Here is a 17,638-nt window from a genome sequence, read left to right on the forward strand (position 1 = left end):
ATTATAAATTTATACACGAAAATTCACAAAGTATAATAACTCGTACTTTTCAATAAAGTAGTTATTCAAAATTTGATTTTAAGAATTTTTTAAATATTTGCTTAATGATATTTCATTTAATCTTAAAATTCTTCAAATTTTTTGCATTACTTAAAAAGTGTTCTATAAAGATACCAATTTCTATTTTTTAATCGAAGACCCCGCTTTTATACTGTAAATTATTTTGTGGATAATCTTGACGTATCAAAATCTAAATTTAGTCAAGTAGTTTTTAAGTTAATTAATAATTTAATTTTGTTTACTAAGGATGATAAAAGGTCTGTGGAAATGAGTTTGGAATATATGGGGGCTTTGGCGATTTGAAAATTTTAGAAATTGATATTAATCAGTTAATATTTATAATAAAAATGATCCGAGTATAATAATAACTAGATTCAATATTAAATAAATTTTATATTTTTGTAAAACCATTTTTAAGAATTCTTATTCTTAGTATAAACATTATGATTTCTGAAATACTGCTAGTAAGAATTTTGAATTGAATATCTATATAAAAATTTTCAAAAAAATTATCCATTAAATAGTTTACGGAAGGAGGAGAAGATTTTCATTTGAAAATCAGAAGTGTATATTTCCACAGGACCTTCTTATATAAGTAATGAAAAAAATCTCAAAAATTTAAAAATGTCAAAAGTTGAGATTTGATTAAATTAATTTGATTATAATTGATAATAAGTCATTAGTCCAGTATATTATAATACTTGCACATGTGGCATGTTTGGGAAAACGATATCCCAAGTCCTTGCTTTTTGTTAAGCAGTTCGTACCATATTTTAATGGTGACATTTAATTTCGTTCCCGTTTTATGCAATTTCCTGTATTACAATATTATAATATACATTTATCCAATTCGAATAATCGTCCAGCGCATATTTTACTGGTGTCGATGAACTCGAATGTCGATCGGCCAACTCGTGGATTGCCAACTTTCTAATATAATAGAACTATGTTCGTATGCAATTACAGAAAACGATTGCAGTTGGAGGGCACCCCGTCGCTTTCGTTATCAGATAAAAGCATACTCTACGGATGTGTCTGCATTTTATTATTTTTACTCTGTAAAGACGCCGAAATATTATATGCAACAGATAGCATTGGAATCATTTATTTTACATCGTATAACCAGCAAACAGTAATCACCCATGACCACGGAATCTTGGTTATCTCATCGGGGAAAATAAAATTTGATGACGAAAATTCTAAAACCATCCATGTAGTCATCGGGATAATGTTACGATTAACCAATTTGTTTGCTGTCGCCCGTATTATGTTAAAACCGCTGTGGGTGTAAGACTTTCAGGGACTCTAATCGTAGTGAACATCGAGTTACATTCGTAACATCTGTAAACAAAATAAAATAATCTTAACACCGACTTTGATTGTATTGCATACGAAGTGTTATTGTTGTTATAATATCGTTGAAAAATTAAATTCGCTTGCACAATAATAGCTTACGACCCGCGATTATTTGCCATTATTGACCAATTATAAATGAAAACGATACGACGACTAAAATACATTTTAACTGATTAAATAGAAGTAAAGTTGGTCTTCGATAACAAACCATATAGCATCATTTATTATACTTTGATAGTTTGATGTCTCTACGTTTTATAATGAATTTAAAATTGTTTTGTTTTTGCTTCCTAGTAACATTGTGAAAAAAGTCACTTAGTAACTTTTGATAGAACACCCACGATATTTATACAACTGTACGTATGTATATAAATATAATATGTAAATATATAAAAATTCAGTAAATAACAAATAAATACTTATGATAACATTAATAATGCAATTATTAATGGACTACAATCATTAATTTTAACTTTGTTTGTATGTTGGATTACTTTCTATTTTGTTACATTACATTTTTGTTTATAAATAATACGAGAGTTTAAAATAATAAAAAGGTCTTAAACTTTTGTTTTCATTTCTTTTGAGAATAATGATTGAAAGTATTCGATACAAATGAAGTATTTAGACAAAATAATAATGACCATGTCATTTTGCATCAAAGCATTTGTAAAATATTAAAACATAATATAAATTCTACCTGTTGTTGTGCTTCAATAATTTAGTTAATTAAATTGTAAGACAACCTAACTACAGTCGTAACCACTGAATAATGTGTGTCCTGGCTGCATCCGAATGGTTCCTACCTAAAAATGAACAACCTAATTGGTTCCCGATATTTTCAAACAGTTGTGAATTACAAACGTTATAATGGAATTTCAAATTTGAAAACAATTTTTTACTTTTGTTGAAATTTTAAAAGACTACATTTAATACATTCAAGTATTTAATTCAAAAAAAATTAAAACTAAATCATTTACATTAACAATAAATGTATACATTTTAATATAATTAAATTTTAAAATTAGTATTCATAAAAAATTTTTGTTTTAAATTTTTACATTGTTGGATTTTTTTAATATATATATATTATATTAAATTATTTATTGTACTATGATAATTAATTGACAAATGATTTATAATGACATTATATACTATAGTATTATTTATAATATATATCTTGTATTTCAAATAGTTATAAAAAAAGGGTAATATTAAAACGGTAATAAAAAATTTCAAAGGACTTGTTTAGAAATTTTTTCTTTAAATTTTGTTGTTGTTGTGACTAACACATTTACCACGATTTAATAACGATCAAGCTATCAATCAGTTGAATACCCTCGAATACTTTATTCTGAGATAAAAAATGGAACATATTTTTCAACCGAAAAAATACAAAATGTTTGGTTATTATTGTTAAAATTACTGTTAAAACGACAAATAGAATAAGTGACGGTACTATATATATTTATGTACTGTTTATGTTTGCACATACAATCGTCATCAAGCATGAAATGGGAAGAATAGCTTTGTTTCCTGATATACTCAGAAACCAGACTGTTAAGAAAAATAGCCCGTGTCAAGCGCATTATTAATATCATTAATTAACAAATCGATGTACACTTTAAAAGTATTAAGCATTACAGATGCATAATAAAGTATTATTAACTTGTCGGTTACGGCATCAAGTTATATTGTGTTATTTCGCGCTGTCAACATATTATTAAAACAATAATGATAAAACGAACGCCTTCGACGTTTTCGTATTTAAATAGTAGAGCTAATTGAATTCGAAAGTTAGGTAATTTCATTTAAAAACTCGGTATCGGCAACTGCTTCCAATTTAATGTTCTTGTCGACACTTTTTTTGTCAGTCGCGAGAGGAAAATAAAAAAATCATGTCCGGAATTTTGGAACATAATCTTATCATCTCGCAATATGGCTTTAAACGAGTTTATAACGCAATGGGAATTATACAGACGTGATTACGTGAAAGTAGTCTAGACATGATTATTGATAAATATTTCTTTACGTTAGACCGAACACGAAAGTAATTTAGATTTTATTCTACGCGAAATATTCATTAAACTTGTAACTACTATTCGTCTAAATTGAATAGTTTTAACAATGCGTTTTATTCGTATCATCCCGTTTATTAAGAAAAGTTTTGAAATAATATGTTTAAAAATAATATGTGTAGTATAATGAATACAAATTCATAGTTTTTTTCATTCGGAAATCGTATCAAATTATTTGTCAGTAGAACATTTTGGAAAAATATGTCGTATTAAATTACACGTTAATATTAATTATGTACCTATAACTTTTTCTGTTTCGTCCGAATCACCGTGTTCATGGTTTTTCCTGTAAATTCGTCTACAATCACAATGTATTATATCTCAACCTTCCAAAACTTATGCTATGAAATATTAATTACTTTTAACCAGAATAATTTATTTTTGGTTCAGTATTATATTAACTTGCAATGTTTTAGTATGTTCAAAAGTAACATTTATCTGGATTTTAATTATTTTTTGTTAATCCAAACATTTTTTTTTCAGTTTTATAATCTTAAAAATTCTGAAAAGGTTAAAGTTTTAATTATCTTAGACGTATAATATTACTAGCATCAAGGCATACTTTTGTTTTGTTAATATTCGTATTAAAGAAATATTTTTCATTGCATTACTTTAGACGAATATTTATAATATATCATAAATTGTTTTACTTTAATTAGTGTTTTTATGACTCATTTACAATTGTATTATATTATTCTTGGATGACTAGAATTCTTTTATATTAAATAACATATTTTAGAGGAAAATTAAATTGAGAAATTCAAATATTCAAAGTTTGTGTATAATTTGGATAACGAACTGAATAAACTTGATAAAAAAAATATATTTCTTTGCTGAAAAATTTGTTAAATTAGCTTTTAATGGTTAAAATGTATTCGGCATACAACAAACGATATTATATAACATATTACATTATCTGACTTCTACAGGAATTAAAAATATATTTACTGTAATTTGAAAATGTATGCAGGTCGTGTTTGACGAATAATATTACAAGACAAAATACATTTTCTTGGACTGTTGAGTTTGAAAATACTTAAATCTAATTTAGTAACCCGAGATTTGTATTTAAATGTAATATTCGTGTAACATCCAGAGAACTGAGAACTGTTTTTTATTATTAAAATTGTACATTACTTTAACATTTGTTTATATATTAATATTATTATAAATCTGCACCACTGTATAGTTACGCCATCACGTTCGTTTCAGGGAAAAAATTTGTCATGGCATATATTTTCACAACTAATTCATTATGTAATGATTAAAATAACGCCTCCATTAACCTGTTGCGTGTCTATTTGGATAATCGCACGTTTTGCAGGTCTTTGTGACTGTATAATTTTGTAGAAACATATTTTTTGTATAGTTTTCAAGGACATAACTGGGCATGGAGTTATGAAGGCAAGGGAGGGGTAAGAGTAAAACAACTATCGCATTTTTCAAATTTTGCACATCCTTTTGTATATCGTTTATATTATTATACATCGTTAGAGGATTGGTGGGGATCGGTTATTTTAGCAAAAACATATCAGTCTTATGTCCATCATACCGATCGATCTAGTATTGCGCTAATACTTTTGAAAACTGACTCGAATTTTTGATTATGTCTATTTGAGATCGGTCAGTCCACTTTTCCCAATTTTAACCCCCCAATTCATATGGATTTGGTTTGAATATATTAAACTTTAGTAATTTCCAAACGTTAGGTAATTATTCAAAATTTAAATTAAAAATCTTAAAATTTGGTCTAACTTATCTCAAGTAGGCACTATAACGAATTCAGATTAGTTTTCTGAAATATTATCGCATTATTAGTTCGATCTGTTGGATGGACAGAAGGTACATAATTTAAATCAAATAAAACACGCGTTCTAGATCGTTAAAGCGCGCTACGCGCTGGTGACTTGTGCTGGTATATAGGCGTTTCATTTTTTCTGTGAACACGTACATGATAATAATTTACTACACACACACAGTCACAAATCAAGCACGCACGAACTTTAAACATTGCTTACACTAAGCTCTTTAAATATACACCACTACTGATCCCCTTAATGTTACGTTTTTTTTACAATTACATCGGCTCTGCGAGGCAGTAGCGAATTCAGTAGGCTGTCGAGATTAATTTTTCGAAAACGTGTTTATATGATACACCGCAGTAATATATTATTATATGATATTTATGAAGGATTAATTGTATTATGTGAAATTGTATTGCTAGCATGTACATGTCTATATTTATGATAAATATTGCAATCGTATAAACAATTATTATAGAATATTAGAATTATATAAAAAAAAACACAGTCCACGAGGGAGATGTCCCTATGGCCCCACTCGTATCAGCCACTACTGTAAGACCGACAATAACTATTTTATAATTCATTTTGTAGCGAACACTTTTCATCACATGTTGTAGTGATCAATAACGTGTCACTTAGTACGAGAATCACATTTGTATCGGGTTGATCCAAGAATACACAAATATAAAATTTAAATTGAACAAGTACTGTGTTATGGAGTTTTGGTATTATACATAAAAAAAATAGTTGTATTTTCTTCGTTCAGAACGAAGTTTTTGCTTTATGGTTATGTACATGTATAAATTTAAATTTATTTGTTATTGTTCTTATATTTTTTCTGCATCTATGGTAGTTAAATATGAATATAATGGTCGTCCGCCTCCACAGTCTGTAGCCGTTTATGGGACTTTTGTTATTGGAATAATAACATCAGGAATTAAGAATGAAAAATACAGTTTCCCAACAAAATCCTCGGATCCTATCCATTCCATAGAATGTATAGTCCAGTAGCTATAAATAGTAGAGATAATAGTATAATGCCATATTGAAAGAAAATATTTATCTTCAATGCTAAAATTATTTGGTTATGAATGCATTTGTATAACGATTGGTAATCGTATTAGTAGATATCTACTTATATGTATTTAAATAGCATATCGACTGGTAAATTTTTGGACAAATATTCAATGTTATACCACATCAATAATATGGATTTAAATAAATCTTCTCTGCCAAAAGTAAAAATGTATTTCACGCTTTTAAATTTTTTTAATATATTTTATTTTTTTTAAATTCCGGTTTCAAACATATTCAGTCACGTAATAATAATAATATTGAAATATTAATACTTATCTTAGTAAAACAATTATAATAACAATAGTGTTTTGTGTTTTACTATAGGTACAATAGAAATAATGACTAACATTGTGTTTTACTGTACTCATCACCGTTGTTTCTATTGTGAATCTTTAATTAATAACAATTATGAAACTATTTGAATATTATATATTATTAACACACTGTTATGAAGTCAATGTCTACGATGGCGACACCGGGACGATTTTAGGGTGTAAAGGATCTGCAGGTAAAACGTAAGGTCTCAAATGCCGCTAACCGTCCGTGGGTTTCTAATCATTTCAAAATTCGCGGATGGCTGCGCATTAATAATAAGTGACGTCCCGAGCTCACTTGAAGATTCTTCAGCGGCAGTTAATTATTGCCCAGCCAATGGAGAGAAAACTCAACGACGCTTTCGTTCCGTTTTGTTTTGTCATTTTTACTTTTAATCCCAAACTCTCCTGCGACGATATGAAATGAACGGCATGAGAACTTTCCGACGCGATCTAACGTTGGAGTGTATTTGTGTACGCTGGCCCACTATTCACTCCCCTCCGACGTCGTTAACATCAAATTCTGTCGTCTACAAATCGCCACGCATTAGTCACGACTTTGTTTATTACCATCATACGAGTTCAAACGTTTTCATTTCGACGACCGTTTTTAGTAAACGGAGTAGTTGTGTGATATAATAATAATAATAATAATAATAATTTGCTACACATTTAAATATCATGTATCACACGCACTCGTGTTCCGCTGGCATCTAATTTTGAAAATCACAAACAACATACGGTGGTAGATAGGTAATAATAATAATAATAATAATAATAATAATAATAATAATAATAATAATACAATAATTTTAATACGACAGTTGCGACGAGTCGTAGATAATTTGTACAGAGTTGACACAACGTAGCTCTTTAGTCCCCTAAACGGGAAAACGTCATTTTAAATATGTTTTCAAATAGCAGAAATGTAGCATTTGAAATAAATGGAATGATTTTATACTTCGTGGCAACTATAAATTATAATTATTTTTGGAAAGTTCAAGTACACTTTGTAAAAAGAGGTTATTTAAATAAAATATGAAATTTGAATAGATTTTATTTAAATTAGACAATTATTGTCTACATTCAAATAGTCAGTGGAATTACTTATATTATTTTTTAACTCTATTTAGAAGTAAAAATTGCTTTAATGTGTGTTTTAGTTGCCGATACAACGGTAAAATTATTAGACTTGTAATTTTCTTTTTTTCTTTTTAAATATGTAAAATTATAATTTATATATATATATATATATATTTGTGTCTTACTAATAACTCTGACCTATTTACATCTTAAAGTATATTAGGAGGCTATACGCTCGAAAACCCTCTAGATTAAATCAACCAACTAGAATGTTTTATGTAAAATGCTTTTTATATTTTTGTAGTAGTTATAAGTCATGTCAGAGATTTTTAATTTATTATTATTACTATTTATTTGTTTTGCTGGTTTCCGTAGGAATTATTGAAACTCAATAATATTTAAATAGTTTTGTATGTTTATAATAGATAGATAAATTGCATTTAATGTTTACTTTTTCTTACACTTTTTAAAAATAATTCGTCACTGCATAAAATATTATAAAAATGTTGATTTACATTTTTTTACAAACTAGATCATTAAAATATTGATTTTTAAATTCAAAACAAAATCTTCTACGAAAAGTACCAAGTTTAACATATTAAACATATAGAATAATATTATTCTATGATTAAACATTAAACAGTATTGAAAATTAAAGTCAATGATATTAAATATATGTTTGCACGTACAATGTGCTTCAGATTTTAGCAAAATATTACCATATTTACATTTATGATGTATCCGATTAAAATAAATGCAATTAATCTCTGAAAATATTATTATCTATTCAATTTATTTTTAAACTTTAATCAAATTAAACGATGGCTAAAATATTTGTAATGAATAACTAATAGATATTCAGCTGTAATAATAAATTGTCTTCATCTTTCGAAGAACTAGATTAATTAATTACTATTCAAAATTCTTTGGTGTTGTTATAGGTTTTTGGAAATTATAACTGTTAATTTAATTAAAGTAAAAATACTACTCAAAACTACTTATCTTATCTTAATTATTTAGTTTTGAACAATCCTTAATTCATATATCGTCTATAAAAAAATAATTAATTTCGTCCCATTTTTTATTTTTTATTTTTTTTCTTATTGGTCTTTTAATAATATTTTTACTATGAGGTTTTAAGAATAAAAGGAATATTTAGTTTTTTTTATGTAGAGCGACATTTTTAATGCATGTTTATGGGTTTTTTTTTATTGATAATAATTCTTATTAGATGTTCTTTTCGCATTTATAACATAACAATAAAACTTATCCATTTCACAATAGCATTTTTTATATTAATATATTAAGGTTGTTATTTTAATTTTATACACAAGATAATTTCATTAAGGCTAAGACTATATCATATCTACATTGTTTTGTCTGTCTTATTATAGTTATAAAAATCAGAACTAATTTTATGTCGCTAATTACATAGGATTAAATTGATATATTATTGAATCTAAAGAACATTATTTGTGTTTGTACGCTGATTTTTTTAAATAATATTTCAATTTTAAATAAGTACGAGATCAGCGTTAAAAAAATTTAAATTTAAAAATGCTAATAGTTGCTAAAAAATTAATATATTGTAAAAACCAACTTGCAAACAATGATAATATTTTTACATGTAAGTTTGTTAGTATGCTCTCTATCTAATAAAGTTTTCTATACTAAGTGGTTTAAAAATGATCTATTTTGTACTCTGTATTCTGTAAGATAGAAACAACACGTCATTCGGACATTGCATTCTCTTAATGTAATTAGAAAATATGTAAATTTAAAATTTAAATTTTAGGTTTTTGGTTTTAAACATCAAATTCTTCAAGCATAGACTAAATATTTTTTTGCTGTTTGATGTATGTTTTAATTATAGTTATGTTTTTGTTAATTTATTATATTTTTAATGGATGTATTTATACATAATATGCTTATCACATGAATATTTCATTTTTATTTACTAAATTAGAAAGTCTAATAAACACCATTATATTTATAAAGAAAGTATTTTACATTTTGTGAACATAACAAAGTTTTAAAATGAAAATGAAATACATTTTGCAGCTTTAAAATGTGGTTTGTTTATTTGGTACGTTTTAAACAATATTTAACACTAAAATATTTCCTGTCTGATGTTAAATATAATAATAATATTAATTTATTAACTGCCTGGATAATATGTTATGTCTGTTAAACGAATATACTTAATTAATCCTGAAGACAATAATTTTTAGTTAAAATTATTACGTAATATCTAGGTTAGGAATAATAATATTCAGTTTGTTCTGGAACAATATGAATAATAATTAATCATCGTTGTTATGTAGTTTTCAGCTAACATTTAATGGGTAGTTTCGTTCTAAAGACATGTTATATCATTTTCTATTGTTTAGGACGTTTTCAAAATCTTTTTTGAGGCCAAAACGAACGGAACTAATTTATAAGAATTCGAATTATAAGTGTTTCACGTTATTCAGAATTACATAGTACTCACGTGGTCATTAATCATCGTGTTGTGAATTGTGGATTTCGCCTTCTATAAAATGTTTGTTCCGTATGATTTTTAATACAGCTCTTTGGTGGATAAATAAACTCAAATAAAGAGAATAAAGAGACATAGTATTTTTCTCCATCATAAAGTTTTTTCATGATACTGTAGCAGCTAGCTTAACACGTTGAAACGTAATAAATTAATTTCGCAAAGTATATATTTTTTCGTTTTAAAATATAGAAAAACCGATTGTTGAAATATTCTCCCGTCACACTACTAACGCAATAAGCGATATTTGAATGCGACGAAAAGACTCAAAACACGGTAGAATTTCTAGACGACTTAAGTTCTCTTCCTCTGTCAAACGTAGAAACGGACGTGCATTATCTAATAAAATCGTCACAGGAATAATTATTGTTGATAAGTTTTCAGAAAAAAAAAATGGAGCAAGTATACTATTGAAATAGCTATGATATCATAGGTACCTACAGGAAGGAAATATTATTATATTTTTATATTTTGCTTTTGTTTTTGTCACGGACAAAGCTCTACACCGGTCATATTTATAATAATATTTGAAAAAGCTCATCTTCCCTTTTCTTCGTCGTTTAAAAATAAGTTTCGTCCACGAAGTAGATGTGGTGCATTTATGTATGGCTATTCGACCAACCATTAATTTGTTTGTACCATATTTTCAGGAAATTATTGCTAAAAATGTTTCGGATATTATAAGTTATATTTCTAAGAAAATAATCAAAAAATATACCTACTACATTATTATCACAAATGTACTACATTAAGACTTTAAATGTCAATTTTCTTCATTTGTATGCAACAATACGTATTAACTTTTTATTTTTCAATGCATGAGATTTTAGGAAGTGTGTAGTTAGTATTAACTTTATTGAGTATTTTTATTTCTAAACGTGCAAAAAAAGCATATTTAATTTGAATATAACCGTCAAATTTAAAATAAATTGACTTAAGTCTAAGAACACTTTAAATTAATTAATATTATTTTATATATTAATAACGGTTTACAATTTCTGTAGTTACTTACATTTTTTTAACATTAAATCACGGGGGGCGGGGAAATTGAGGGGAAAAAATCAAATTTTAGGGGAGGGGGCACTTTCCCACCCTTGATCCCGTATAGCGCTGCCTCTGTACTGCAGTATTATGCGGTGTACCATAAGTGTAATAGTTAAACCGTGCGTGCATTGCACCGCATTGCAGTTTCGTTCTGTGAGTTTACTGCACCGTCAAAGTCATCGGCGTCAAAGGCGACGATATTGTTCATCGCCCGTATAACAATAATATAATATAATATCCAAACCTACGCGTGCGGCGGCGTACCCGGCACCTGCTACCGATGCCGATTCGTATTACAAGTAGATACACCGTCTCACGTTTTTTACGGGAATTAAATACACGGAAATATGATCGCGCACGACTGTGGAATCGATTTTTCCGCGATAATGCCCGCGGATGTCTCGCTCCCGTCACCCCCCCCCCCCCTACCCATGCCACGACACCGGTTCGCGCGCGCGGTCCTGTCGATCGTCGTCATTAATCGACTGCAATACAATATCGAACTGTTTTCACTGTACCACTCGCCCCGCAGCGTATTAGAAGTCGGTTTGATTTTTGAATAAAACTGCGGTACGAACACGCAAGAGTTGTTCCGTCAAAGGGCGCCTGGTGCCGATACAGTGCGCGATTGGATTATGCATTATTGTTAGCGGCAAAGCAAAAAAATGCTGTTTTCGAGCGCTCATCATATACGCCTACACTTGGTTTTTATATACCCCCATAGCAGTGAAAAGCCATGACCGTTTTAAAGGACAATACTATTTTTTCGACGACATCGCGGCGGACAGATGATGCAAAATACCGTTTACAGATTAATCTCGTAAGTCGATGTCTTTGATCGATCGTTCACGATAATCGGATAGCGGTTTCGTTCGGTAATCGTTTGTTGTTGTCGAGGCATGCAAATACAATAATATATCATATTAATAAATTATTTATGTACACGCAGATATATGCGATAGTTCGGAAGATGAACGCGATTTATAAACACTTTTTATAAAAGTATTTCCAATACGTCGATAATAATATCATATAATTTATTGAAATAAAGACCTACGCACGAGAAAAAGAATGATCACATTACTACATTATCATAAAATATTTTAAAACATATTATTCATATGAATGGTATCTATTCGATATTTTTCGGAAAATCTAAAAGTCCACATGAACTTGTTTTTTATTTTGATTGCTTTACTTAGATGCAATTATATGAGAACACATTTCAGAGATCATCAATAAAGTTCTGATTGATTTTTGTATCCAATTTTTTATTTTCGTTTTATTTGCACCATAATTTCATAGTTTCCATAAAACTCTTTAAGGTACTAGGTAATGAAGTGAAGAAAGCAGAGGGGATTCCTAAAGATATAATATGACTTTTAAATTATTAATTCCCGATATTATTTTTATTCCAATAATGAAAGTGCATTAACCGACTACAAACTGCGGAGGAAAACGACCATTATTTTCATATTTTAGTATTTTACTACTATGTAGACCGAAAGAAAACAAAGCATAAAAATGAGAAATAAATTCAAATTTAGACATGTAAATAACTGTAAAGAAAAAAATTTCATTTTAGATGATAAAATACGTCTATATAGATAATATGATACCATAATTCCACGGCTTAGGATTTTTTAAACTTGCATATTTATGTTGGATTTTATTTTATCGTAATTTTATTATTTTAAACAGTCGTTGATAAACCATTTTATTTTTAGATTATGTAATCGAAAGCTCTAGTTTTGACTACTTAAAACTATAAAAGATGTATAAATTGTACAATTATCTTGTATATAGTGGTTTTAATATGCATTAGGTCGTTTAAAAATTATAAAAATATTCGCTTGGTTTAATAGTTAATTTTTAATTTGTAATTTCAATGATAGATATAATCTTTTTTGTTAGTCAGTGATCATAATATTAATCGGAACATACTCTAGTAAATAGATAATAATTTTACGGCTTACATAATTATTCGTATTATTATTTTACTAATCACCAGTGTATTAGTCATTTCTTTTACAAAACTAGTTATCGTACGTCGGAAAACTATATTGAATGTAATATTATTTATATAATTATACTGTTGTGACATATATTTTGTACGCGTGTGTTTAATATATTTATACAATAGTATCGGGTGTTGTGGGATTCGAAAATCATCGAACCTTTTCTTAACCTTTTCGTGGGTTGAATATTTTTATTAGTGGTAAAATTTTGTGTTGTATAAAAAATCTTTGGTCGATCTTAAATTATCTCATTAACGTCAGGAACAGGAAAAGTGGTAAATATCCCCGGAGGATAATATACATATTTTGGGTATATAAATTGCCCGTTACGCATTTTTATTTTTTTTTTTTTTATTAAAAATAATTTTTTGACGATATACTTTTCATCTTCAATACTTTTTGTGATAGTGTTGTGTTCCTTTATTGCAGTAGTTACAAACTCAATTGAAAACATGGAACACTTTTGAAGTACTTATTCTACAGCAGACCACTAATTATTTGAATCCTTTGCCTCCTATAATATATTGAACAATAACTTTAGGTAATAAAATAAGCAATAATATACTAAATATTAAGTACAAATATTAAAAACAAACTCATTGATACTAGCCTGACTAATTATGTAAAATAATATTATAATTAATGTTATTTATTACTACTCTTTTTTCTTTTACCATTTGTGGAATCGTTGGAATGATATTGGTGCTTAAAGGAATTTGGTGTGTGTCACTGATAAATTACCTATACCGAAGTAAATAATTGGCTCCTTGCGAATAACACACTAACACAGAGCGTAGTTGAATATTACGTTATATAAATTATCAAATTTATACGTGAAAATTTAGAATATAAATTAATTGTATGGTTTACTATTAATGACCATATTTTTAAAAAGATTTATATTATTTGGTACCGCTTAAAATTTTATTTATTTATGATATATTAATATGAGTGTTGCCGATCACGAGAAACGATAAAGAGGATAAAGCGATAGGATTCCGTCGAACGCATTTCGCACAGAGTTTGATTTTATAATATAAATATTAAATAGTATACATTAGACGTGCCCAACCCCGCGGAAGTATTCCAACCAGCTCATGACTATTTTATAAAAATTAGAAATTTGTAAAGGGGTAAAAAAAAAAATAACAATTATGATTTATGAAAATGTTATTTTATTAAGCTTTTAAAAATTACAAAATATCTTACATTTTTCATTTAATATAAAAAAAATGTATTTGATTTTAGAATATTAATAGAAGTAAATTAGTGTGGAATTTGGTCGATTTGGGATTGTTTTTCTTTAAACAATCTTTCAATATTCGGAGTGATATGTGAACGCCAACTCTTAATACGAAGTGTAAGTGTTCATCAGTCAAACGAGATATTTATGAGCATTTTGCGTAATTCATGCGTAAATACGTTTGTTCGCAAATATAAGTAGAGCCAAATAATGTAAATATACGCATTAATAATTCTTTTATTTTTGGAAAATTATCAGGAAGGGTTTTATAAAAATGTATTAAATCTGTGTTTTTATCTGTGATTTTTTTGTACAAATTTTTCAAATTATTATTTGTTTTTAAATCAATAAGTTCAAGTTGAACAGTTTCTTGAACATAATTTTCATCAGACAGAAATGGATTTTCAATCATCCGAAATAAAGTCATATTACGAGTATGTGATTTGAAATCTTGAAAACGGTTTTCAAATTTTATTGATAATTGTTCCAACATACTATATAATATTATAGAACGGTGCACGTATATCACTGCACGTGTCACATATTATATGAAATGTTGTTACAAAAAATTATTTAATTTTTTTTTCTTCGTAGTGACTGCGACAAATGATATGGTTTCGATAGTAAAATATGAATATTATAAATATCCGTAAAATGAATTGTGGAGTAGTTAAAATTTTTACGAAATTCATCAACATCTCGAAAAAAACTTAATTACTTGTAGTTAAAAAGTAATAATTCTATTTTAATTTTAATATAAAATCAGATTAATCATTAGTTGTCTATTAGCAATTGTAAATTCTAAAAATAGAAAATTGAATTTAAGTTCTTTGACCATATACATACACACATACACATGTACATACACGCGTGGTTCCTTTTAACAGTTTATATATAAGTAGTTTACTGGTTTAGTATTTTGTGGTGTATTATCGTTTATATTAGTTTTCATAGGATCCATTAAGAGAATTGGAGTTTGAGTACACAATTAAAACTTTTAACGGTAAAAGTATTAAAGTGCGATTTTATCGCAAAAAAAATCTAATTTTGAGAACTAACATTTTAATTTTCACCACGCAATTAATTTTTTATTTTTGAATAATTTATTGCCCATGTACGGTACGTCGAAATAAAATTGAAATTTCGAGTATAGAAGGCAATTAATAATTATTAATGAGTGCGCAGAATAATGATTATACGTATTATGTTCGTATTATTGCCGTCGACGTGCGGTCTGAGCTGAATGAATATAAATTTATGTGTTGTCCGATGGCCCAAACGCTGAGCGTTCTATACATCATATTTTCGATGGAATAATAACAAAGTCACGTTTTAATTTGGAGAGATTATATTTAATAGTAAATGATCAAAAAACTAAAAAAAATTATAACGCAAAATATGTCCTGCGAGTTTTGTCGAGCCACTTATCTTACAGTTACTATCATGTTCGTAGCAAAGATAGAGGTATAGTATTAAGGTAGTGATACCAAATTATTTACAATCGTTTTCTCTTGGTTTTCGTCATTATTATTTACAGTTTACACCAATTGTATTTTTCAATAACTGATTTCAATATAATATATTATAATAACAATAACAATAATAATAATATGTAAAACAACTATTGGTTTTCAGATCGAGTCTGAAGACTAACTTTAGTGATATGGACAAGTTTCGGTGGTGGAAAAACGCTGCGATGATCTTTATATTCTTCTTGGCGATCCTGCCGTCTCCGTTGGCGACTGGTTCAAATACTTGGCAGAAACCAGGTTGCCACAAAGTAGGTGAGTACACGGCACAATGATAAAAAAAATAATAACAATATACTGTACTCGTATAGTATAAAGACCACTGATATCATGGATACAAATTTTCGAAAAATATTTGAGACCTTTACCAAATTGGCAACGACCAAAAAATTTAGGACACAGGTTGACCACCATCTAAGCTTTAAGCAGTAAAAGTTATTAAAGATTCGATTTTCGATATAAAGTTTTAGAACAATGTTATGCTTTAAGGAAACTAATAGATTAAAAATATAGGTCATTGCAGTTTAATAATCGAGAGAGTTGATAGATGTTTTTTTTTTATTGACTGAAAATAGATATCTAAAGGAATAATAAATAAAACTTCAATTACTTATATGACTAACATACGCTTGACGTACTTAAATGTCCTGATTTATGCTCTTTAAGCGTGGGATTGAACGAATGCGATGAAACTGTGAACATTTTTCTGTCCTTTTCTCAGTCCTTAACGGTTCTCCTCCTTCCGTTCATTTTGTTTATTTTAATTGTAACAATTAATCCCGTGACCCACTTGCCGATTGACGCCATAAATACTAGTTGTTTGTATAACATTGGTTCTTATTTCTTTTTACTCCTTTGTGTTTATAAATTATATTTATATTTTTATAAAGCTACACACAGAGTTATACCATTATATTTATTTTCTTCCTTATTATAACAATATTAGTTTTCGAATTTGTCATTTCCATTTATTTTATCAATTCCATCCGAATGAGATAGCCCACCACATGGAGTATAAGTGAATCAGGGTAACACGTTTTTCCTCTTAAAATCATCGCCGAGCATCTGGGACAAATATAATTCGCAAGCCATCCACGTAACTACGGCGAGTGTCGATGACACTCCACGCTGTGTTTCTCTAGTGATGTAAATCTACTTGGACAATTTATGACGTCAATGATACATGTGCCTTTTTCTACTAAATTAATTAATATAATAAATAATATAGAATTGTTTGAGTACACTCGTATATTATAAAAACTTTGAATATATTGTGTTACGATTACATCATATAATACAATTTATTATAATTTATATTAAATTTTAACGGATGGATAAAATCATATTTTTCATAATGTATTATCAATGTATAGACACACCGAGAATTATTAAAACGTGTGTGTCAAATTTCGTTTCATCATGTCAAATTATAAATTATGATGGTTTTTTTTTTAAATTTTTTTTTTTTTCGTAACCGCATTCGTTTAGATCATAT

The 17,638-nt window shown here is 27.8% G+C and overlaps 1 protein-coding gene across 1 annotated transcript in view; it reads left to right on the top strand.

Moving 5' to 3' along the window:
- LOC113549109 (thyrostimulin alpha-2 subunit) overlaps positions 1 to 17,638 on the top strand; it is a 47,293-nt gene that overhangs the window by 14,349 nt on the left and 15,306 nt on the right. The window contains exon 2 of the mRNA XM_026950269.1: positions 16,250 to 16,398. Coding sequence (XP_026806070.1) covers positions 16,278 to 16,398 — 121 coding nt within the window. The 5' untranslated portion in view covers positions 16,250 to 16,277. The remainder of the gene's footprint in view (positions 1 to 16,249; positions 16,399 to 17,638) is intronic.

The sequence above is a fragment of the Rhopalosiphum maidis genome, chromosome 4 (assembly GCF_003676215.2).
Source record: "Rhopalosiphum maidis isolate BTI-1 chromosome 4, ASM367621v3, whole genome shotgun sequence".
Classification (NCBI taxonomy): domain Eukaryota; kingdom Metazoa; phylum Arthropoda; class Insecta; order Hemiptera; family Aphididae; genus Rhopalosiphum; species Rhopalosiphum maidis.